Here is a 25,179-nt window from a genome sequence, read left to right as displayed (position 1 = left end):
TTGAGTTGAAAATTTTGAAATTTAAACCAAAAACCAGCATTTAAGAACCTTAAATTTTGAAAAAATAAACAAAAGAAACAGCTACATTAATGTTTGCATTGTTTGATAGAATATTGCAATCCAAAACACATTATTTTTTAGCCTTAAACTCTTTACCTTGATGAATGACAATTCGCAAAGGAGATTTAAGTGGATGGAGTCTGTTTCTCTTCCTCTTCCTCTTCCTCAAGCTTATGCTAAATGCAAATGGCAAATAATCGAATATTATATCAATTGAGGGTGGACAATCATATTTATAGTTTTTAAAATTTTAAGGGAGTGTGGGCTGTTGGAGGGCCCTGCTTGCATATTAGGGATAAAGCTAGTAGATTATGTTTAAAAAATGTTGTCTTAAAAATAAAATATCTAAAGTGATTCTTGGGCATGGGACAGCTGGCAGCCCCTTGGCCTTCCCCTGTAGGAGGAAGTCTCCAAGGACGTTTCCTGATTTGTAGAGATATCCCACCCTGCAGGTGGTGGTGGAGTGGTCGCAGGGGGGTGCATCCTATCCATTCCTGCATGCTGGGTGCATCCCTATCTCCAAAATGGAGGTTTTTTGGTGGCGGGGAGGGTGAGGGTGATGCTTCCATGTGGAACACTCATTTTTGTTTTAGATCCCTTCAAACCATAGCATTGAAGATTTTATCAATAACACATCTAAGTTGGCTACACAATATTTATTTTATTGGTTGCTGATAGCAATGTTTATTGATAATAAGCTAGATTACATTATTAGCAAGTAAGCAAGTTAAATGAATAAATCATTGTTAAATGAATAAATCATTTTGGCCAGGTTTCCTCTATTGATTCTTTAACACTACCTTCAGATATTGTAGAAAGCTGGCAATAGCTTGTTCACTTTTTTTAGCACGTTTTTGCATCATAAATTAATTGATCTGTTTAACAGGTTGTGCTTAGAATCTTCATTAATTGAGGGAACCAGAGTTGAGCTTTTAGAAAACTCGGAATAAATAGAATGGAATCTGTGAGTAATTCAAAGTAACTTTCTGGACAAATCATTCTACACAACAATCTGCTGTCAGACATCGCTATATTCAGATAATTGCTCTGAGGATTTTTCATTTTGTTGAAAAATTTATGAGTGAAGTTATGTGACATTTTTCATATCCTTTATAAACTTTCAATAATAAGTCTGCCCAGTTTAAAGCCCTAGAAAAATTACAGATAGGCTTCAGTCCATCTGAATTTATATTGATAGCCAGAATAATTAAGTCACATGGGGTTATGCTATTAGCCTTGCTAGTATCTAGTTTTTTCTAGTATGTACATGACAATCTCATTTATGTTTTCATACACTGCCTGGAGCATTGGGATTAATTAGTTAAGCTGACATACTTTCAATTGTTGCCAAAATTTTCAGTATCTAGCTATGTACAATAGATCTATCCAGGATCCAGCTGGTTTCTGGGCTGATATTGCATCTCAGTTTCACTGGAATGCTAAATGGGGCTCAGAAATTTGCTCTCAGAATTTTGACGTGCGCAATGGACAAATAGAAATTGAGGTAAGTTCAGAAAATAATTTCAATACTTTTGGTCTGATAATCAAAGTAGATTTTTACAAGAAAAGTGCTAGTTACCTATAGAACATTTTAGTCAAATCTACACTTCTATGTGCATTTCTCCTAACTATCCTTGGTTTTGACCAATTTAACATTCTAATGTGCTATAATTGGTTGTTGAAAACTTGAAACTATTATGAGTCATGCACTGATGCTAGATAATTTTCCTGTCAGTGGTTCAAAGGTGGAGTTACAAACATATGCTATAATGCATTAGATAGACATATCAAGGCTGGAAAAGCCAATGACATTGCGATTTACTGGGAGGGCAATGACCCTGGTTGTGACGGACAGTTAACTTATAAGGAAATGTTCATGAAGGTTTGCCAGGTATGAGCTTCTTACCATCTATTTTTCTACAAAATACCAATTTAATATGAACTGTGAACTTCAACATGATGAAATGCATCTTTGTATCGTCATGCATTTTTATTTTAGAATTATCTTTTGCTACTTGTAGCTACTGCTGGTGGGTTGTCAGTTTAAAAGGATCTTGGACATGCATTAGTGGCTATGGGATGTTCATATCCACTGGCTCCCCTTCATTTGGCCTAAACCCATAGAAATAATGGACTTCTGCACAGATACAAGGAAGGTGATTATAGTAAGGAAGACAAATGGAGTGCCTTAATTTTATAGAACAAGTAGCAGTTAGTGTGCAAACTGCAAATAGGGGTACTTTATTGCTTCAACTCTGAGCACCAGTAATATAAAACTCTGTGTAGGATGACCATTCTTCATAACTTAAAGGAAGAGAGTATGAGACAAGTTGCATTTCTAGCCTTGCTCTGTCTTATTATCTCTTGCTATCTCCCCTAATCAACCTTTTCCTAATGGAATAATCCCTTCAAGGTTAACGATCCAATTCTAATATTCTCCTATGCATTTTTCTTTGACTATAATATCTGGTTGATCACTAAAAATTGTTTCTGCATGCATTACATATCTAATTCCATACAGTTTAGAGTGTTGTCCACCAAACTCTCCCTAAAATTTGGATCAATTTGTGGAAAACAATTGTTGTTTGAAAAAATATAATGCCCATTTTTTATTTGAAGCTTGATATTCTTTTTGCAAAGCTTGGGAAGTAAGAAAGAAAGAAATTATATTAATGTCCACAAATGACCAAAAGTAGGTCAATGTCAAGGGGGCTTTTAATGTGGAAGTGCTTTCCAAATAAGTGGATTTCTAAGTTGTGACTCTTGGTCTTCAATAGGTGATTTCTAGTGTGGTTGCTCGAAAGGAGCTGATATTAGTCTCATGGTTGTGCTTGTTAATGTTGTAGCTAGGTCGGATCCCTTCTAGGGCTGACCTAGCACATTTGGATGACTAATTGGCCATTGGCCTTAGTCATGTCCTATCTTGCAATAATCATAATATAACCTATGAAGGCTGTAACGTGTTGAAGCTGACCCATAACCCATAGTGGGGTCTTGTGCAGCGTGTGGAATCAATTCAGTCTTGGCGCCAAAGTTAAAATATTAAATTGTAAATTATATGTTCCTTATGTAAGCTGACTTGATGAATCAAAAAGATATGTCGCCTATATATACAAGTCAGCATTCATTGTGCAATCAATACACAGCGAATTGTCTTCAATCAGCGAATTATGTCTTTCATTCAGCAAATTGCTTCTCTGAGTCAGCGAACTATAATTTAAGGATAGTGAACCATCTTGCAGTGATAGCGAACAAGGTTCTAGATACAGCGAACCATCTTGCAGTGATAGTGAACAAGGTTCTAGAGACAGCGGACTGTCCTCAAGGGCAGTGAACTTCATCTTGTGGACAGCGAACATCATTTGAAGGCTCTGAACTATCATTGATGACAGCGATCTTCATCCTAGAGCAGCGAACACTATCTCTGGGACAGCGAACCTCCTTAACAGCAGATACCCTATTCTTAGAGATAAGTTTATCATTTGTATATCCTAGGTTGAAGGTGTTATCCTATTGTGCATAGTTTGCTGGTTCTGATTGCTTCAAGTGTTGAAGCCATATTGTAAGATACTTCTGATTATTGCATAATAAGATCGGAGAATTATACTTGGGTTTTTCACCTCCAAGAGGGAGGTTTTCCAAGGATATACTTGGTGTTTATTGTGCACATTGATTTGGTTATGTTATTTCTGATCATTTTGCTACAGTCTGATCTGTAAAATTAATATGGTATCAGAGCTAAGGTTGTCTCAGTTGTGATTAGACCTTGTAGCAGCGCTCCTACTTCATATTCTTCACACCATTTCCAGCATTCAAGATGGTGTATGGTCTGAAAGTTGAGGACAGACTTGAAGGAGCATCGAACTTCACCTCATGGAAATTCAGAATCCTTGTCACCCTAGAAGAAAATGATCTTTTGGAGTTCGTGCAAGGAAAGGAACAATCTGAACTTGAAGATCAAGATGAGAAGTTTCAGTTCAAGAAGAATCCAGTCGAAGCCAAGAAGATCCTTATTGACTTCATGAAAGATCATCTTGTTCCCATCATCTCCAAGATGTCTTCAGCCAAAGATATGTTCAAGACATTGGAGGGGATGTATGAGATCAACAACACAAGTAGAGCACTTGCATTGCGTCAACAACTTCATGAAGTCAAGATGGCAAAGGGAGATTCAGTCATCACCTACTTCATGAAGATTTCAGAATTGAGAGATCAGCTCAGCGCCATTGGAGATGAAGTTGTGGACAAGGACCTAGTCATGCTTGCACTGAATGGTCTTCCTCACTCATGGGAACCATTTATTCAAGGCATAAGTGGGAGATCCAAATTTCCCAAGTTTGACCGCCTCCATGCTGATTGCATTCAAGAGGAATCAAGGTTGGCTGCAAGAGGTATCATCAAGAGCTCTCATGGTGAAGACTCTCATGTTCTTGCTACCCAATCCATCAAGAAGAAAGGAGAAAATTGGAAGAAAGACAACTTCAAGAGGAACAAAGATCAAGGGCCAACATTTGCACCTGATTCTAAGAAGAAGAAGAAAGATCTCTCCCGCATTCAGTGTTTCAGATGTGACAAGTTTGGTCACTATGCAAGAGACTGCCAGTCAAGACCAATGCAACAAGGGGTCAACATCAATGAAGTTTCAAATCAGAAGGAAGCGGAAGACAACTCCAATGAATTCCTCTTCATTTCAGCCCTGTCAAGCAACGTTCCCACTGATAGTGATACCTGGCTGATTGACAGTGGAGCTTCTAGACACATCACCGGCTATCGGGAGCATCTTTCAGATTTGGTTGAGAGGGAGTCTAATCTCCAAGTGATCATTGGAGATGATGCGCGCTATTCCGTGAGAGGGTTTGGTGCTACTTCCCTCAACCTTGATTCGGGAATATCTCTTCATCTCAGTGATGTTCTGTTTGTGTCGGGAATTAGGAGGAACCTCATCTCCATTTCAGCCTTGGACGATAAAGGTTATCAAGTGGCGTTCTTAGAAGGAAGAGTCCTTGCATGGCCAAAGATATCTAGTATCAAATCTGCTCATGTGATTGGGAATCGGTATGAAAGCTTGTACAAGCTCTCCACTCGTCCAGTTCAAGCTCTCCTCCATGACTCCTCTAGTTCAAGCGAGTTGTGGCATAGAAGACTTGGACATCTTCACTTCCGGGCTCTTCCAACCTTAGAGAAGATGGTTAAAGGTATGCCTAAACTCAGTCATGTTAATAATGATGCTTGGAAAGGTTGTGCTATGGGTAAAAACACTAAGAGTCCATTTCATAGTAGTGAGGGTAGGTCAAAAGAAACATTAGCTCTTGTGCATTCTGATTTATGTCGACCTATGTCAGTTGCATCTCCTAGTGGATTCTTGTATTATTTAACCTTCATAGATGACTACTCTAAGAAGACTTGGATTTATTTCTTAAAGTCTAAAGAGTTTGATGAAGTCCTAGGCAGACTCAAAGAGTTCAAGGCCTTAGTAGAAAACTTATCTGAGAAAAGAATTAAAGTGTTAAGGTCTGACAATGGAGGTGAATACACCTCGAGTAGCTTTCATGATTTTTGTATTGAGGCAGAGATCAAGAGGGAGTTCTGTGTCCCCTACAACCCTCAGCAAAACGGGGTTGCAGAAAGAAAGAACAAATCTATAGTTGATGTTTTGCCCCCTAGGGGTGTGTGCGCATTCAGTGCATAACAATACATAAATATAGGAAATGTAACAGTACACAAAGATGCAAGTGAGAAGAACTCATATGTCTGTATTCATTGATTCCAAAATGCCAGTACATTCAAACATAGTTTCCTTTACGCCTATCACATATATTGAAATAGAAGCCCAAGTACATATATATAGGTGTCGGTACAGGTTGTCCGGTGGCAACTGCTGGCAACCGTCAAGTAACCACCGACCCTTAACACACTTAACATTCTAATTACAATATGACATAATTACTTGACAACATCATCCCCCCCCAAAAAAGGTCGTCTCTTGACGACTTACGAACAAAATGGGGAATGACACCAATACAAAACAAGAAAAATCAAAGCTGAGGGGGTACAAAGGGCGTCCCTGATGTAGAAGGGGCCGACGTGCTGCCGCTGCCAACCGCTCCCTCAGCTGGTGGACCTGCTGCGCCCTATGCTTCAGATCTCGCTCGGCGACCAACTGCCTCCCTGGATTTCTTCACCATAAAAACTGCTTCCATGAGCTCCTTCTGCTTGTCGTCCAACTCCTTGAGGGTAGAGGTGAGATGGGTCTCAAGGGCTGTCCGCTCTACCACTTCCTACGCGCACCCCATCGTCTCTTGGACCAACTCTGCCTTGGCACGAGCCAACTCCTCCAGACTAGTTGCTCGGGTCCGCTATTGTGCCAACTCCATCTCCATCGTGTGGAGGTGAGTGACTAGCTCCTCTTGAGATGTGATGGCCACCACACGCTCTGTCCCTGTTGTAGATGCACTATGCTGGGTACGCCTGAGCTGGTAGTACCCGTCCCAGAAGGCTTGCTCTACCCGCTGTAGCAGCAAGGTACTCCACTAGCCCCAGCTGTCTCCTCACTCCTCCAATCCGCCAACATCTCCGAAGTCTCCACAACAAGCCAACCCCTGGCCTCAAAACATCTCCCAAACTCCTCAGCACACCCTTCGGTGGCATAGGCGAGGAGAATGACAGGTTGGCCAAGAGCCCGCTCTTGAATAGAGGCTGCCAATCTCCGTGCATTGGCTTCGACCTCCGCTATCATCCTCTGCGTACTGGTTCCCATCTCCGCCAAAAACATTTCTATGACCTCTGGTTGGCTCTTGGTAGTGGCCCGCATTTGCTGCTGCATCTCTGGCCTCTCCTCCCCAAACCCAACGGTGTCTTGCAGGAAGTCCATCGCCAACTCCTGCCACCCCTCCTCCTGATGAGAACTACCCTCATCTAGGTCCACAATCTCAGGAAAAGGACGTGGCTGGGGTGAGGTAGACAGGGGTCCCAGTGGTGGCATAGGAGACATCTCATAGTGACCCAGCCACTCATCCACGGTGGCATCATCATCTCTGGCCATTACGGTCATTGTGCCCTCCGCTGCTGTCACCTCGGTATGTACAAGCTCTCTCCGTACGACAGACCCAGTGTAAGGAGGTTCGTTGTGAACCAATGATACTTCTGGAGCTCCCTCTGCCACATTCTGTGCTTGAATCACTAGTATATCCCCTGCCAGAACTGCTGTGGCGACACTAGAGGGTGTCGGCAATGGAGTCGGGGTCTCAACTACCCAAATCTTGGAATGGGCATGGCTGGTATGGCTCCCACCGTCACCCCCGAAGCCGGAAGGGGTGTCAGTCCTCCATTCAGAGTCAATACTGTTGGTGCATACACTAGTCAATCCACTCCCACAGGTCGCACTCCACCAGTCAGTAATCCATGAATACCTCTCGTCACGTGCCCAGAAGACACCACACAGCCACTACTCTGCTCTATACCAGGGGTTTTCTCTACTTTTTGGCTAGCAAGGCGGAATGCGTTGTGACTCTGGCTGCTCCTAGAAGAAGTATTAGCAGAATCTTTCCCTTCCTATGCACTACTATCATCCTCTTCTTCAACCCCTTCCTTTGCGTCTTCGTCAACTGTCTCTATCTCTTGCTCATTCTCTGACGCCACTACTTGTGGTGGTCTCCTTCGCTTTCTGTTGGAATGGGCTTCCCCACTGCCTGCGACAGTATCCAGGTGGGTCCAATAAAATATAGCTGGCTGTGAAGATTCCAACGTCTCCCGAGGTTTCCAGACATACCTCTCCAGAGATACCTGTGTGCGTACAGCATCAAGGAATAATCCTATGGCATGGAATGACATGTAAAAGGCTTTGTGTCGTAGGGTCAGAAATTCATGAATTCTGTCGGACAAGACTGCAACCCAGTTGTACACCGTCCCCTTCCTCAACCCATTCATAAGTGCAATCATGGGTACCGCCGTGTCCAATGCCCTGCTCGCTCCAGTAAGTCTGCTTTTCATAACATCTAGTAGGCACTGCCATTCTCCTGGAACGATGTACGATTTTTTCAACCCTCTGCCCTTAGGTGCCTTAATTGCTGCCCATTCCTGTTCAGAGAGATCATTTCAACATATCAGCTGTAGTAGTTTCTCTTTCCTCTCTGGCGACATCTTAGTGGCATTCTTGTCTATTTTCTTCCCCTTAGCTGGTATGCCAAAGACCCTAGCAAAATCCTCGGGTGTTAATGAGACAGTCACAGTGCTTTGCTGATAAGAGAATGTCGATGCCCCTCATTGCGCTGTTGTATGTGGCTGTCGTATGTGGCCACCATCATTCTTAGACATGATTCAAAATCCCTGATCGCAAAGATGGGCATTTGAATTGCCCATTGCACCTGTGCTTTCCTGAGAGACTGCTTAATCAAATTATTATCTGGGGTCTCCAACCACCAGGTTCTGCATACACTTCCACTTAACCCTTCAAATGTAACAGTGTCAGATGTGATTTTGATTGGCATTATCTTCTTTTTTCCCTTTCTTGTGTCTGCTGGCCCTGCAACTTTTACTCCAAATTGCAACACTCTCTTTCCCTTGTCCATGCTTGTCGTGCTTCCTTCCACCATCTTTCTTGACTTAGACGGTTGGTCTAACTGCTGCAACCGTTTTCGCCAGTCTAGCTTTCCCAGTCTTGGTTTTCCTAATTCCATTTGAATGATTCTTTGAATTGCTAGCGCCAACACTTATGCCGTAACTTTTCGTTTGCTGGCTACAACATGTTGGTACGACGTTGTACGAAATGCTTTTATGCTCCTGTATGTATGGTGTGCTTGTCGCAATTACTCAGGATCCCACGCGTACGGACTACAACCACCGGTGTACGGATTCGCCCTGCTGTTGTTTGGCCATATGAAATTCTTCCCTAGCACCAATAGGGATGTATGGCCCAAGTTAATGCCGCCGTACGGTGTCCTCCAAATGTACGGACCCTCGTCCGTACGATATCCTTCGTCACCTTCGTGGCCGTACGGACCTCTTCTTGTCGGCCGTATGGATAATTTCTTCGGGATATTGTCTTCTGCTACTGCCGTACAGATGTCAATATCGCCTAACTGTACGGATCACCTGCTGTACGGATTCATAACCTGGCCGTATGGATTTCAGATATCACCTCGCAGTACGAATTTTCTGCTTCTGTGCTGTCATATGGTTTTTTTTACTATGCTCACTTTTTGCCAATGTACGGATTTGTTATGACTTGACCATACGGAAATCGTCCTCCCTTTTTATGATTGTATGGATTTGGTACGTACGGATGTTTTCCTCTTTCATGTGTACAAGTTGGCCAGGCAAGCCCTGCCTCCGGACGAACTGGGTCATTCCACTGCTCCCTGTGGTGGTAGAGTTTTAATTTTGATCCGTTTATTGTCTCCTTTATTGGTTGGTCGTCCAATGTGGATGACTTAATCACCCCATTCACAGCTACTTCACGAATTTTATATGGCCCCAGCCATCTGACTTTGAATTTTCTAGGTTTTATCTCATTCCGCCCGTTATACTTCAGCACCCACTGACCTGGACAAAACTCCATGCGTCGGATATGCTTATCATGCCAAAATTTTCGTCGTTGTTGGGCGGCTTCGGTGGCCCATTGGGCCATCATCCTTCGTTTGTCCAACTTACCTAACACGTACAGTCACTCTCGCAGGCTTTCCATATCTCCTAGGCGGTTCTCAATTGCTATCCTTAGACTCAGAACCATGAACTCTGCCGACACAATGGCCTCTTGGCCGTACATTAACTGAAAGGGTGTTTGGCCCGTCGTGACTTTGTAGGTGGTCCGGTATGGCCACAATACGGATGGCAACTTCTCTTCCCAATCTTCCTGCTCAACTCCACAGGACTTATAGATCACAGATACCAATATTTTATTAGTGGCCTTGGCCTGCCTGTTGGCCCTTGGGTAGTACGGGTTGGACAAGGAATGAAATTTTTTGAATTCCGTCGTGAGCAACTTGACTACATGGTTCACAAAGTGCCCACCGCGATCACTCTTCAGTTGAATTGGAATGCCGTACCTTGTGATGATTTGTTCATAAATGAACTTAGCCGTACTCGAAGCTGAGTTATCCGGCAGTGCGCGTGCCTCAGCCCACTTAGTGAGGTACTCTGTTGCCACCACAATGTATCAACATCTCCGTGTTCTGCTTGCCTTCAAGGGTCCAATGAAATCTAGGCCCCAACGTTCGAACAACTCCTGGGCATTGGATGGATTGAGGGGCATAAAGTCCCGCTTCAATGGTTTTCCTGTCCTTTGGCAAGTATCACAACCCACCACCCATTCCCGTGCATCATTATACAGGATGGGCCACCATAGTCCGACCAGCAATACTTTGCATGCGGTGGTGTCTGAACCCGTGTGGCCTCCTGCAGGCCCTTCGTGTGCTTCCCATAGCACTCCTGAAATCTCTTCTTCCATCACACACCTTCTGAGGACTTGGTCGGGTCCCATTTTGTACAGCAACCCATTAATTAGCTGGAATGTCTTGCTTCTCTGGACCAACTTCCTTTTCTCGCTTGGTAACATATCGGCTGGGAACGGAGAAGTGGACAAGTATTCCCCGATGTTTGCATACCACGAAGGTAGTGCAGCAATTTGGAATAGATGTGTGTTGGGAAAGTCATCATTAACTCCCTCCGATGGCTCTCCCGACTTAATCCAGGACAACTGATCAGCGATCACATGGCTCTTGCCTGGCCATACAATTATGGTGAATGTAAACTCTTGAAGGAGTAATAGCCACCTGCTTATTCTGCCTTGGATAATGGGTTTATTTACTAGGTACATCAACGCTTGGTGATCCACATAGAAAGTGAAAGGTGTTGCCAACAAATAGTGCCGAAATTTTTGAATGGCATAGACCATTTCGAGGGCTTCCCTCTCGGTGGTACTATAATTCTTCTCGACTTTCGATAGCAAGCAACTGACAAAATAGATGGGATGGTCCAACCCATGTCCCCCTCCCTATGCTAGCGTAGCCCCAATGGCATAGTTCGAGGCATCCACATGTATGTGGAATTCTCAGTCCTAGTTTGGATAGGCTAGAATGGGTGCGGCCACTAGTCTCCTCTTGAGTTCATCAAATGCTTCCCCCTGTGCCGGTCCCCACACGTACGATTCGCCCTTTCGTGTCAGCTTGTCCAATGAGAATGAAAGTTGAGAGCAAAGTTCTTAATGAACTTGTGGTAATATCCTATATGTCCCAGGAAGGACTTTACTCTTGTCACATCCATGGGCGACTCCATCTCCACAATTACCCGTACCTTATTCGGATTAGTTTTTAATCCAGCTTTACAAATGATGTGGCCCAACAACTTCCCTTGCGGCACCATAAATCTGCATTTCTTCGGATTCAAGGCAAGCCTGGCCCTTCGACATCTCTCCATACATTCCCGCAGTGCCACCAAGTGTGTGTCTTCGCTACTAAAAATAGACCAGTCATCCAAGAAGGCCTTAAATTTTCCCATTGACATTTTGTCAAAGATGTGAAGAACTATCCTTTGAAATGTTGCTGGAGCATTGCACAAACTGAACGACATTCGGTTGTACGCATAGACTCCATCCTCCATCACAAAGGTGGTCTTTAACTTGTCCTCCTCAACTATCGAAATTTGATTGTATCCCGAGAAGCCGTCCAGAAATGAGTACATTTCATGGCCAGCCACCTCCTCCAGGATGCTGTGTGTGAAAGGTATAGGGAACGGATCCTTGATGCTGATTGCATTGAGGCACCGAAAATCCACACAGATGTGGATCTGGTTGGCCTCCTTCAGCGAGATCATGATCGGCGAGACCCACTCACTTGTCTCCACCCGAAATATGATGCCGGCCTCCAACATCCGCTCGATTTATTTGTTCAGCTTGGCCGCATAGTTTTTATTCATGTGGTATGACTTCTTCCGTACCGGCTGGGCTCCAGGGACTAATGGTATCCGATGGACGCACAGTTCGGGCGGGACTCCTTTCAGATCTTTGTAAGACCAAGCGAACACGTCCTTGTATTCCATGAAAATTTTGAAGGCTGCAACCTTCAGCATCGGATTCCAATCGTCTCTCACCCAGATATTTTGAGGGGTGGCAACATCTCCTAAGTTCGTCTCCTTCACGGTGGGGTCTTCTTGCTGCATTGGTTTGTCCTTTGTAAATTCGTATGCCGGAAAATCATTCACTTTGGTGTCTCCCTCCTTATACTCCCTGTATCCTGGCAGGAACTCATCTTTCTCACCTGGCTCTTCTTCAATTTGCAGCATGTGGCACGCAGGATGGAAAACTTCATAATCTTCCATTTGCCAGTGGATAGCCCATTCAACGAGCCTCCCTCATCCTCAGAGTAGTCTTCTAATTCCAGAACGCCTTCATCGTTCGGCTCCTTTTTGGTCTCATCCACCTCGGAATCCCCATCGGAGTCGGAATCTGAAGAAGATGCCATTTCTTCACTCACCATTTGTGTCCGGAGGTCAATGATGAATTTCCGACCCCCCTTCTCCATGGATAGCGTGTTCCGCTTCCAGTTGTGATTTACTCTTGCTTTAATCAGCCAGCCTCTTCCAAGGATTGCATCATAGCCCCTTTTCTTCAAGATTATCACCATGTTGATGTGTATTTTGTACACGACCTAACACAAAATAAAATACCCAGAGGTATCTTATCCTCTCTTGAATAAAGCCTCCGATTGCTGAAGATGTCGCGAAAAGGATCAATCGGGATGACTTCAAGGTTCTTCGTTGTAGGATCTCTACGTGTGGATAAGCACCAGTGGTCGTTGTATATGCTGTTTCTTCAAGGGGCCTTACATACTTTCAAAGAAAGCTTGCTCATATTACTCTCTTTTCAATTGCAGGAACAGGATTTTCCTAACACTAACAGATTTTCAAAAAATGTCAAAGGATAAGGGTTTCAAGGAAGGAATGCTAATCTAATCCTAAGAATGAAGCAATGAAGGCTAGACTTGGTAAGATTCTACCAATTTCAGTATCGCCAAGAAATTACAACTCTACTAAAATTGATGCGATCTTCTAAGGTGATTTAGTAACTTTCAAATCATCAAGGATATAGATACTATCATAGAGATACATATCAATACTTCCAAAAATGATTGAATTTTTAAGCAATCTCAATATTTCCAGTTGACCACACAAGGCGTCCTTACAATCAGTAAGAAGCTAGTGGTTTGGAACGTGAATCTCACCAAAGATCAAGCACAACACTTAGTCTTTCAAACTTAAACTTAAATACTATTTCAACTGAGAGTGATTCAAGAAAATAAACAATCGAGAAGATAGCCACAAGTATTGCAATAAAATACCATAACTTCAATATTTTATTGATCTCAAAGCCAAAATGGACAACAATTGTTCAAAATTCTTTCTTCACTACTCAATCTTGCTACACAATAACTTTCTTCTCTCTAAGCTCTCCTTTTTCTCTAACTCTAACTATAACAATGAAAATGAGTGAGGGTATATATAGCATCCTCAAATACAATGAATGGCCCAGATCGAAAGAAGATCAACGGCTGAGATTTTGACACCTAAACCCTAATTAGGGTTTGTTACAAAAAGGTCCCCATTTAGATAAACATCATTAAATGCATAGCCAATAATTAACTGGCACAAATATCGAGGAAACTTAGACCAATAGGAATTAAGCTGCCACATCATCCTATAACAACTTTTCATCTAGAATTTTGTTCCCTTTCCTATGCTCTTTCTTAGCATATTCAATGAATCTGGACACAGCTCTCTCGATCTCAGTAATAGGAATCTTAGGAAGATTCTTCATTCGTTCTTCCAAGTGAAGGACCTGATCGAAGGCAGTGAGAAGAGTTGTCTCCCACCCAAGTTCAAGTTCGTTGGTCTTCTCAATCAGGAACATAGTAGTGTACATTTGATCTCGTTGCTTATCAGTGATGATGCTCTCTTCTTTGCAAAAGATGACCTTGATTCTATCTTCCAACTCTTGGATGTCCACATCTGTCTCGACCTCGATCCACCTATCAAGAATGGTACACAATACCTCAAACACCTTATCTTGAATTGGATGAATAATGCTTTCAACTTGGCTGCATCTGGTATTGACGTCCTCAAAAAGGACCTCCTTCATCTGGAGCAGAGCTGACCACTGCAAGAGGTTATGAGTTCCTTCATCCTTTATCTTTTCTTGTGCCAGAATCCGTCTTGGTGTTTGTCTTATCACTTGTAAGACAGGAATGATAACATCTCTAGTGTGAGTGAATGCAGCTACAGTTATCATCAGATTATGGATAATCTCAAGGACCTGGATAGCTCAATGTACTGTCTTCATCATTCTTGTTGCAAATTCAACGGCTACCGTGTGGGATTTATCAATCCATGAGCTCATAAGCTGAACCAAGCTCTTCACCCTTTCTGCCTCGCCTACTGATTCAAGAGGGAGTTCTTGTAAAGGAGATACTGCTGGATCCTGACGTCTCAAGGGCTGATTGAGATGACTAAAATAGCCTCTCCAAGCATTGACCTCCCTCTCAAGCTTCTTATTCTTTTCCATTTCTTCTTTAAGTTTGTCTTTAAGTGCTTCAAATGAATCGGTTGCTTCTTCCATTGCTTGCTCGGAGGTAAGTGGACCAAGCTCAAATGTTTCTAAGTCATTCATACTCATCTGCAAGAATCTCACCCTCATATTTGTCCACTACTGGTGTAGCTACTTGCAATTTCCTGGATCCTGTCTCATCTCTAATTACCTTGGACATCTTTGTGGCCTTCTTCTTTTCCATTACCTCTTGAGAATTTCCTATAAGGCTTTCTAAATCAAATACATCTTCTTCCTCTTCAACCACAACTACCCTTGTCAGTCTCTTTTTTAACCAATCCGGAATGGCGGATCTTGTTTCCTTTACCTGTATTTCTTTAAGCAATGGTCTATCCTCTCGGAAAGGAGATGTCGCTTCATCATCATTCTTCTCTTCATGTATCTCATTAGCATCAACTTGGGGAGATTGACTCGACGATTGCTGAGGTGTCTGTCCTTTCTCTTGCTTGTCATTTTGTACCATGGATTCCATAGATTCATCAATTTCATATATCATCTTCCCCTGATCTTCTCCTTGATTTGCCTTCTTTTCATGTCAAGAAGATGCGCTTGGTGGGTGATCAGGATTGGTTTTCTGCTTCTTCCTGGAGGGTTCCCTTTTCTCAGGTTTTTCTTTCCTCTTTGAGCCTTTGGAATGAGAAGTATTCTCACTCACACTTGCTTCTCCTTCCTCTGCTCTTGCCTCCAAAGTAAATGTCATTGATACATTCTGCTCCTTCAACTTCTGATGCTGTACATCCACCCATCTGCGAGTGCAGGATAAAACAGGAGCCATCAAAGCACTCAAGTCTAAAACCTCGGGCTCATTCCAATCTATCTTCACTTCTTTGTCTTCTTTCTCATAGGACAACTGGAGATATCTACCATTATCCTGGGCTTGATCAGCTACTCTATAAACTTTGCATTTCCTGATGAGATCTAAGGGTAGCCTGGAATGCATCTTTCTTTTAACCTCTAAATCACCTGGGAGATTCATCCAAAAGTCCTCCACCTGGAACTTATGCTTGTACTTTCTACCGACTGTCTCCTCCATATAACCATGAGGGTCAAAGTTTTCTCGCGAAGCAAAGGATGTGAATGAGTATAAAGATAATTCCTTCTCTGCATCTTCCGTGGCTTGAGTATTAGGACACACCTCAACTGAGTTCCCTAGTATGATGGGCAAGGGAATCCCATTTCCATGCTTGTGTCTAGATGCCTTCGCATAAGCTGCCAACTGTCTAGTCACCTCAAGTAGCACTATCCTGTCTGTTGGATATCTTGGCAACATGTAGGGAGGTGAAGGACACCCGTGAACTCTGATGTATGTGAACTTTTGAAACTGGATGAACCATGCGCCATACTTCTTCACAAGTTCCTGTGCATCCAGAGACAGTCGATTGTGAATTCCCCCTTGCAATATCCTGGTAATGTTCATCGTGAAGGTGTCATTGACTAACTTGTAGTCACTTCTAGGTGGATGATGCAGATGAACATAAGAATCACAAACCCTTATTTCTTCGGGTCCTCTTCCGATCACTCCTCTGTGAGGTAGCCCTGCATACTCGAAACTCCTGATCAAGGCATATATAACATATGAGCTCATGTGGAATGATTTGGTGGGTCTTAGCCTTCTCAACTGCACGTCCAAACAATTGCTAATGATTCTGGGCCAATGAAGCATTCCCTTTCCTTGGACTATCATTTGAATGAAGAAGAATGTCCACTTCTCGAAGAAGAAGGCTTGAGGAGCCCCTGTAACTCGATTGAGCAAAGTTATCAAATCTCTGTATTCCTCTTGGAAGTCGATCCTATGTGGTGTATTGGGAATCTTGTTCAGGCGAGGTCGACTTTTGAGCAACCAATTCTTATTGATGAGATTCAGACAAGTCTCAGGATCATCTTCATAGATCGACCTCGCTCCTTCCACGCTCTTGTAAATCATGTCTTTATGGTCCGGAAGATGAAGAGCTTCGCCTATAGCTTCCTTCGACAGGTAGGCCAAGATGTTTCTGTCCTTGGTTACGATCGTCCTTGATTGTGAGTCATAGTGGCGGGCACACTCGATCATCAGCTCATGACACTTGACCGCGGGAGGGAAACCTGCAGCCTTGATGATGCCACTTTCAATTATCCTCCTCGCAACAGGTGATGGCTTGCCAATGTAGGGGACCTCTCGAAACTTCTTCACATTGAAGTTTCCTAAGTTGGTGTCTCCGATATTACTCCACTTGGACACAATCCTGGTCTCCAACTCGTCACTCCTCTGATCTTCTTTGATGAGAGCCTGCCGACTAGTAGATCCTCCGGCTTTGGGGGTCGCCATTTGATGCCTACACAAAAAGTTTCAAAATTAGTCTTTAAGCATCATACTTTAAAGCGTAGAAATTAAGACTCCTCAAAGGGAAGATTTAAGATATTAATGATAAATCTAGAATTCCTCATTTCTCAATTAATTATGAATGGAATCAAACTTTCAAGAGACCTTTTTCTAAAAAAAAATTGCTATGAAATTAAAACAAGCCTCGAAAAATGATTCCCCATACCTTCCCTTGAGTGCTTAACTATAAAACCTTGGAAAATGATGAAAGAAGACCGGATTTTGCTGGACAAGGATTAAATTATGGCCCTCCTTTGGATGAATTACACCTTCATTAGCCTTCAAAGAGCTTCAACTTCTTTAGCCTCCAACACTTAGCAAAAATTCGCCTCCAATCTGCTGGATTTCGCTCCTCAATCTGCTCCTCAAAGTCGCACTTAGAAGGAATGAATGAATGATTTGAAATTTGAAACAACACTCCCCTTTTATATAGGGCGCTCACCCTAATCCCTACAAGGCCGACTTGGCAAATAAGGGGTAAAAATAAATAAAAATTCTTTGAAAAGGTGGCCGACTTGCCTATAAAGGCATAATAATGATTTTTGAGCGCTCATGTTGCATTTTTTAATTTTAAAAATTAATTTTAATGCCTCAAGGTGAATTTTTTTATTATTTCAAGGCCTAAAAATTAATTTATTAAATTGCCAATGCCTTAATTAATGCAAATTTAATTCAACCTCCCAAATGTCTTGAATTTAGGTAATTTAGTGCAAATTAGGGAATATCAAGGTTTGATCAATGCTTAATGAAATTTCCTAATGATTTCGCCCTGGACCCTCTGGAAGGGTCAGGAGCGATTTTTTCAATTTAGGCCAAAATTCACCTTAGCTTGATCATTGAACTCCTCCAAGGCAATCTCCAGGGTCCATTTCCTTCCATCACTGGGTTAGCTCCTCAAAACTTCGAAGGAAAAGCTGCATTCTAGGGAATTTTGCTCTGGATCCTCTGGAAGGGTCAGGAGCGAAATTCACAATTGGGCTCAAAATTCTCACTTTTGAAGGTCAAAAACTTCTTGAAGTCATCCCAAATAGGCTTTTTCACTGAATTCCGGGCTTTGTTTGATCCAAATTAGGAGGAAAAAGGTGATTTTAGGGTTTTTCGCCCTGGACCCTCTGGAAGGGTCAGGAGCGATTTTCCCTCCTTAGGCCTACTCCTTTATCAACTTTTGTTGAATCTTTCACTCTTAGCTAGGCAATGTTCTTCCTTATTTACTCCACCCAAGTTTGGTTTGTTCCTGCAAGGTAAAATAGGGGTTTTTCAAATTTTCGCCCTGGACCCTCTGGAAGGGTCAGGAGCGATTTTCCCTCTCTGACCTAGAATCATCAAGTTTTGAAGCAAACAATTACTCATTAATGGTCTTAAAGGTCATTTCTACCTTAGTGCATCCTTGCCTTAGCAAAAACTTAAAAGGAATATGTTGATTTTATGATTTTCGCCCTAGGCCCTCCGGAAGGGTCAGGAGTGAATTTTGAGTTTTGGGCATATTCCTTCATGCTTTTAACTTCAAATCACTTCTAAGGCAAAGAACATCATGCCTCTCTCCCATCCAAATCATGAATAGCAAGATTTTGTCTTAAATTTGCAAGAAAGAGGGAGAATTTAGAAATTTCGCCCTGGACCCTCTGGAAGGGTCAGGAGCGAATTTCTTCCTTGGCTTCAAAACTTCCATTCATGGCAATCCATTTCCACTCTAAGGCAATCCAAATGTCGTTTTAAACCCATGCCTAGGCTTAGCTTTGCTCAAACTTTGGAGGAAAAGATAGGTTTTAGGATTTTCGCCCTGGACCCTCTGGAAGGGTCAGGAGCGAATTTCCTTTTCTAGGCTCGGTTGCTTCTTCTTGACTATCCCAATTATCTTCAAAGGACAAAAGATACTTCCTCACATCCATTCAAACCATAAAAAACCAAAAATTGTTTTGACCTTGCAAGAAAAAGGTGATTTGCAGGAATTTCGCTCTGGACCCTCTGGAAGGGTCAGGACCGAAATTCACAGTTGGGCTCAATTCTTCCACCTTTTGATAATTTCTTCCAACCTTAACATATTCTCAGGGGCAATTCCTTCTGTGTTTCATCTTATCCCTCACTTGGTTTAGCCAAGTTTGATAGCAAAAAGGTGTTTTTGAGAAAATTTGCTTTGGGCCCTCTGGAAGGGTCTGGAGCGATTTTCACTATTTTGACCAAAATCCTTCATTTTTTCACCTTGAAGCTTCTTTGCTAAGTATGATTTCACCTTCCACTGTGCTAGGAATAAAATCTCATGTCCAAGGGAGGCCAAAAAATGTGATTATGAGGAATTTCGCTCTGGACCCTCTGGAAGGGTCAGGAGCGAAATTGCCTTTCCTGGGCAGAATCCTTCATTTTCTTCATCTCCAAACATACCTAAAGGTTTCAACATGCTCTTTCCACCTTTCGTCATGCCTTTAATATTCCAATTCGACCAAACTGAGCAAGAAACGTCTCCCATAAAGGTTTTCGCCCTGGACCCTCTGGAAGGGTCAGGAGCGAAAATTAGGTTTTAAGCAAAATCCTTCATTCTTTTAAGTTGAAACTTTCTTAGGAGGCAAAAGGGAGTTGTCCTTGTTTCATTCATGCCCGAAACTTGACCCTTTTCATTGCAAGATGAGAGCTATTCAAAATTTCGCTCAGGACCCTCTGGAAGGGTCAGGAGCGAATTTGCCTTCCTTGTCCAAAATTCATCATTTTGCATGCTTCCAAATCTTCAAATGTATCAAATGATGTCCAATCTTCATTCCAAGAGACCCTGCACATAAAAAGTTAGCCAAAATTAGTGATAAATAAGCTCAAATAAGATTTTTGCTCTAGACCCTCTGGAAGGGTTAGGAGCGAAATCTAATTCCAGGCTAAACTGCTCAGTTTTAGGTCTCAAACCATTTCAAAAGGTAAGGTTAGATCACTTTCAAGGCCAAGAACCGGATTGCAAGTCTACTTAAAGCAAGAAATTGTGTTTAGAATGAAATTCGCTCTGGACCCTCTAGAGGGGTCAGGAGCGAAAATCCTTTTTCAGGCATCATCTTGCTCTCCAAAATCGATCAAATCCTTCTCTAGGCAAGAACTCATAAATTCATCTTCAAACATGTCAAAACTTAGCCAAAATTGTGAAGGAAATCCAGTCTACAAAGAATTTCGCTCTGGGCCCTCTGGAAGGGTCAAGGCGAATTTGACATTTTCAGGCCCCTTGATTCATTTCATTCTCCATTTAACCAAATCAACTCCCTTTCTTCACTGACCATGCTTAGCTGACTCAGACTTAGAAACAAACAGGACCTTACAAAAAAAACTTCCTTCAATCTAGATCTGACCTAAGACCTATTCATCCTGCTCCTGACCTAACCAATTTGACTCTTCTGAAAGGCATTTTTCATTCCGGCAATCTTGAATCTTCAGGCAGACCACTCACTCACTCAAAATCCTAAAAGCAGAGAGAAAAACAAGCAGAGAGAAAGCAAAACCAAAAGCAAAAGAGGGGGTCCCCATTCTAATGGGGCGATGTGTGAAATGGTCACAACACATGACAAAGTCGAGAACGAAGGGTTGAGTGCTGATCGTCACTTGTTGAGCCATGAGTGTCTCGATGGGTTTGATGCCGTGCTGGTTTGCACCCACCAGGTTGAAGGTCGGCGGGCATATTGTTGGCTTGCCCAATTTCCGTCACGTCTCCTCGGGAAGTACATTCACCCCGGACCCTCCGTCTATGATGGTGTCCGTGAGGATCGTACCCAATATCCCCATTTCCGCCACTGTCGGGTGTCTCCCGCTGTTCACCACCAACAACATGGGGTCAATCGAGGGGTTGAGTGGCACCTCTGTGTGAAGTGTTGCTGTACGGATTGACACTTCTATGGCATTAGTGATGGCTTCTCTTAATCTCGGCATGGTGTTGAGGAGGTCTTGGAGTTTTGACGGGTACCTCGGTCTGCAATACTTGTCGGAGGATGTTATGTTCGGATTCAGTAGATGTACTTGTCGGGGTTTCTCAGGGCTCCTTCCTCATTTCTCGCTCAATATCAGCCTTGGCTGCCCGTACTCGTTCCTTCTCCGTATGAGGGTCAGGATAAGTAGCCTTCTTTGTTTGTGCTCTAGTGATGGCGAGCGTCTCCCTTTCATTGGACTTTTCAATTGTTAACAAATTTACTCTAGATTTCGGGCAACTCCTGCCGTCGTGATCTCCTGGCCTGCACCACCGGCACATATGCTAAGGGGTGTCTCCCTTGGGACAATCACGGGCATATTGTCCCCATTCATTACAGGCTCGACACTGGATCATGGGGCGGCCTTTTGCATCATACTGCACTCTGCGGGTGCTATTGTTGTTATTCTTTCCTCGTCTATTGTTTTTGTACCCGCCAGAAGATGCTGTGGTATTGGCCGATTTCTGTGGGTTAGCAGCTACCGTGGCTGTGGAAGGTTGCTCCTGAGTCAGAAGCACTTGGGCGCTTCTTGTTTTCATATTGTAGGGGCACTCCTTGGTGGAGTGTCTCAGTACTTGACAAATGTCACATAAAGCTTTCTTCGGACACGTACCCTTAGTGTGGCCTTTCTCGTTGCAATCTGCGCACCACAATTCCCCTTCGTTCTTACTGCTGCTCCCCTTCATTGCTTTGAATTCTTTCATCATTCTATGCATGTCCTTTTGTAGAGTGTGAACCTTCTTGCTTGAGTCCTCGTCACTACTGCTCTCAGAGGAACCATCATCACCCGATGATTTATCCTCCTTCTTCGAGGTCTTGCCTTCACTTTCGAGGTCCATGGCTCGATTGTATGCATCCTCGTATGAGGTAGGAGGGACAATCTTCATCTTCTTCCTGAGAGAGGATCTCAGTCCTTCGACGAACCACCGCTTTTTCAATCCATAGGCGGGTTGACTATCCATCTTTTCAAGCAATTCTTTGAGTCTCCAGTTGTATGCTCGTACTGCCTTGTTCTTCCCCTGCTCTGTGCACAAGATTTCGGCAACGATTTCATTATCGTCTTGAAGGAGTTGAAACTCCGTCGCTCGAAGGATTTTTGTAACTCGTCCCAAGTACCTACCTTCGTCTTGTCTGTATCGGAGTACCAGTCGATGGCTACCTGTTGACGTGTCTAAAATCGCATTGTTGCAAACTCCATACGGCCAACGCAGAATAGAATAACCAACTGATTATCCTACTCTCTCTTGAGATAAGGAAGTCTCTAATGCTATTTTCTAAGTTTGATCAAAGGAGACAACCTCAAGGTTTCTTTTGTCAGGTCTTGACTGCGGGATTTTTCAGTGGCTTGATGTGTTTATGCTGGAAACACAAGGGGGACTTACGTTGAATGGGTAATTTATAGATAAGTTCCCTGGAACTTTTATAATCTTTCTATCAAATGATTTCGGTTAATTTGATACTGTTTTAATGAGACTGCAGATTTTCTGAATAAAAAAGGGGGAAAAAGGAGGGAAGGATCGGGAAAGAGAGAGAGACATGAAATGTAAATTTTAACTAAGATAGCAAATTCAGTCAAGCAGACAGACACCTCCGAGAAACTAGATTAAACATCACCAGCTGCTTAAGCACAATGTTTGCATAAACCCAGTGCAATCTTCAAAGGAAAAACAAGATTTTCATGTTATCAAGTATACCATTAGAATTTTTACATTCATAGTATGTGTTTGATAATCGAACTAAGCATGAAAGGTCCAGATTAACCATGCAGAAAGAAAGGCAATCAGCCGTTCCCTAATGGTGTGGACTGCAAGGATTCTATCAGATGCTTGCTTAAAAAATGCTATGTAAAAGAAATAAACATAACTGAAAGATTTCTAAATTAAGTGAAGAAGGAGACCATGCACTCACAAGGAAATTTGAAAACAGTCTTAATCTTTGCATTAATTCCTGTAAATTTCTCCAGAGCTTTCGCAACAATCCAAGAACTTCTTACAAAAAAAGAGGGAAAACCAGTCCCTTAAATAGACTTCAAAAAGGATGAATGGCCTAGATTTAATCTAAACAAGTGGCCCAGATTCATCCATAAAGCATGGCTGCCCAAATCCATAAATGGGATGCAAATATCAACAACCACCCCAAAATGGGCAATAACTACCCAAAAAGGGATAATTACAGCAATTTGAAATAATCCCAAAAGGTGCATCGATAAAGTTTTACATTTGTTGACCAAAAGTCAAATGTCACTTTTTGGTGCAAAAGTGCACTTTTAAGATTTAGAGGGAAAAAAGCACTTTTGAGAAATTACTTTCACTATTTCAGTCTCACACTCCTTTTCTAGAAATTGATCTTCGCCATGCAAATATTCTCGCCATAAATCACGACTTGCTGCTCGTTCCTCGCGAACGTATTCCTGGAACCTGATACATAACTGGAAGAGCAGACTGAATGGAGGCATGGGAGGATGGCGAATTTTGTATTGCATGCCTTCGAGATATTGGTCCACATGCTTTAAACCGTCCTTCTAGTTGGAGCGATTACGCTCAAAGCATAATATGTCTGAATGGAACTGACCAGCAAAACTCAAGTCCTTAGTGGAATAGGTAATCCTATCCGTTCCCAACCTTTCTTCCCAGTCCGACTGGATTGCATTATCGGACAAGTCATTTATCCATCCTGAAACCATTGATCGGAGGATGGTCTTACCTAGTTCTTGCATGTTTCCCAGGATCACTTCACATGCGTCACTCTCCTTGTCAATAATTTCTTTGGTGTCGTTCTTCACGGTGATAGTCCAGTACCATTCCTTAAGAACACTGATGCTATGAGGATCTAGGATTGTAGACAATGCAGGAATATGCGCGTGTGTCCAGAAAAGAGCTCTCATGAGGGGAAGGGTAGTGGCAGCCACTTCGTGCATGTGAAGGGATTCCCTCTTTACCTCTAATAACTTGACTAGAGTGAGCTCTCGATGGAGGGCCATTTCTCTTACTTCCTTAAGGATTCGCTCTCCCCTTTTCTTGATGTCTTGTATCCATTCCCTTACGGCCTTTGCGGTGTCCCGTACTCCTTCAAATTCTGTTGTGGTCCTTTGCGCCAATGCCGTCGGGGGAATATGGGATTCAGAGGCATTATGTAGTGGCCTTAGGAGCTGATCGATGTATTCCTTGACTTGCTCAGCACGAGCTCGATACATGTCTTTTTCAACTATTATTTTTTCGAGCTGCTTGAGTATATTCTGCACTGAATCCTTAAATTCTTCTTTTTCTTGCTCTTTAGTGGCTCGTCCGATGGGGACAATTGTGATGCTATAATCTGCCAGTGTAATCTGATCTGTTGGCTTGTCTACAGGCGGGGTGGCAATGTGGAGAGTGCAGTTCCTTTGCTCGTCTTTGGTCACTCTGGAATATGCCTTGGGCTTTTTCTTCCCCTTAGCTTTTGCTTGGTCCATGCGCGAGAAGATATCCTCTAGATCAATAGGCGGTTTGGTGGCGGCCTTACTCTGGGCTCTAGCAATCAACCATTCTTGAGGCACTGTCTGGGCTGATAATAAGGTTAAGTCTGCATTCTGTTCTCTGACGTTCTCAGCCGACTCACCACAGATTCGCAGCTGCTCTACTACCGGAGGAGTAAAAGAGGTGTGAAGTTCTTTGCTTGCAATTGAATTCTCCCCTATTTCGTTGAACAACTGCCTGACATCTTCATGTGATGGTTGTTCTTCAGTTCTTTCGAGCTCATGAGTCTCATCTATCCTTTGCTCTCCTTCGACGGTGGAGTCATCTTTGGCTGTATTGTGGAGCAGCAACTCGTGGCGGCTCTGTTGAGTAGGTTCATGCACTTTGACCCCCTGGGTGGATGGAATCTCTCCTTCCTCTATTTGGTTGCCCAGTTTGGTCAATTCGAGGGCTCTTAGTTCAGTGTCTAGCACATCGGGCGCAGGAGTATCATTGGCTTCAAATGCATCGATGTTGCTCTGGGAAGGCAGAGTAGGTATACAATCCAATTCTACTACATCATCGGACGAGCTGGGGTCCTTTGAAGATGAAGTGACCTCTGGTCTCTTTATAGGAATCTTTTCTCTTGTTCTTTTGGATGTCCGAGTCCCTCTGCAAGCCTTAGCCTTCTTTCTTTTCTCTGGTTTCTCAGTTTCTTCTCGGGGTGCGCTAGACGTTCCTTCATCTTCTGAAAACTGAGAATCGAGGCTGCCCATTAAGTGGTAAGTGAACTGGACTCCCTCATGG

The 25,179-nt window shown here is 43.0% G+C and overlaps 1 protein-coding gene across 1 annotated transcript in view; it reads left to right on the top strand.

Moving 5' to 3' along the window:
• LOC131038499 (acetyl-coenzyme A synthetase, chloroplastic/glyoxysomal) overlaps positions 1–25,179 on the top strand; it is a 163,315-nt gene that overhangs the window by 13,154 nt on the left and 124,982 nt on the right. Inside the window, exons 2-3 of the mRNA XM_057970945.2 lie at positions 1,421–1,564; positions 1,796–1,951. Coding sequence (XP_057826928.2) covers positions 1,421–1,564; positions 1,796–1,951 — 300 coding nt within the window. The remainder of the gene's footprint in view (positions 1–1,420; positions 1,565–1,795; positions 1,952–25,179) is intronic.

This window comes from Cryptomeria japonica, chromosome 10 (assembly GCF_030272615.1).
Source record: "Cryptomeria japonica chromosome 10, Sugi_1.0, whole genome shotgun sequence".
In the NCBI taxonomy this organism is placed as follows: Eukaryota; Viridiplantae; Streptophyta; class Pinopsida; order Cupressales; family Cupressaceae; genus Cryptomeria; species Cryptomeria japonica.
This window is presented reverse-complemented; position numbering and strand designations above follow the sequence as displayed.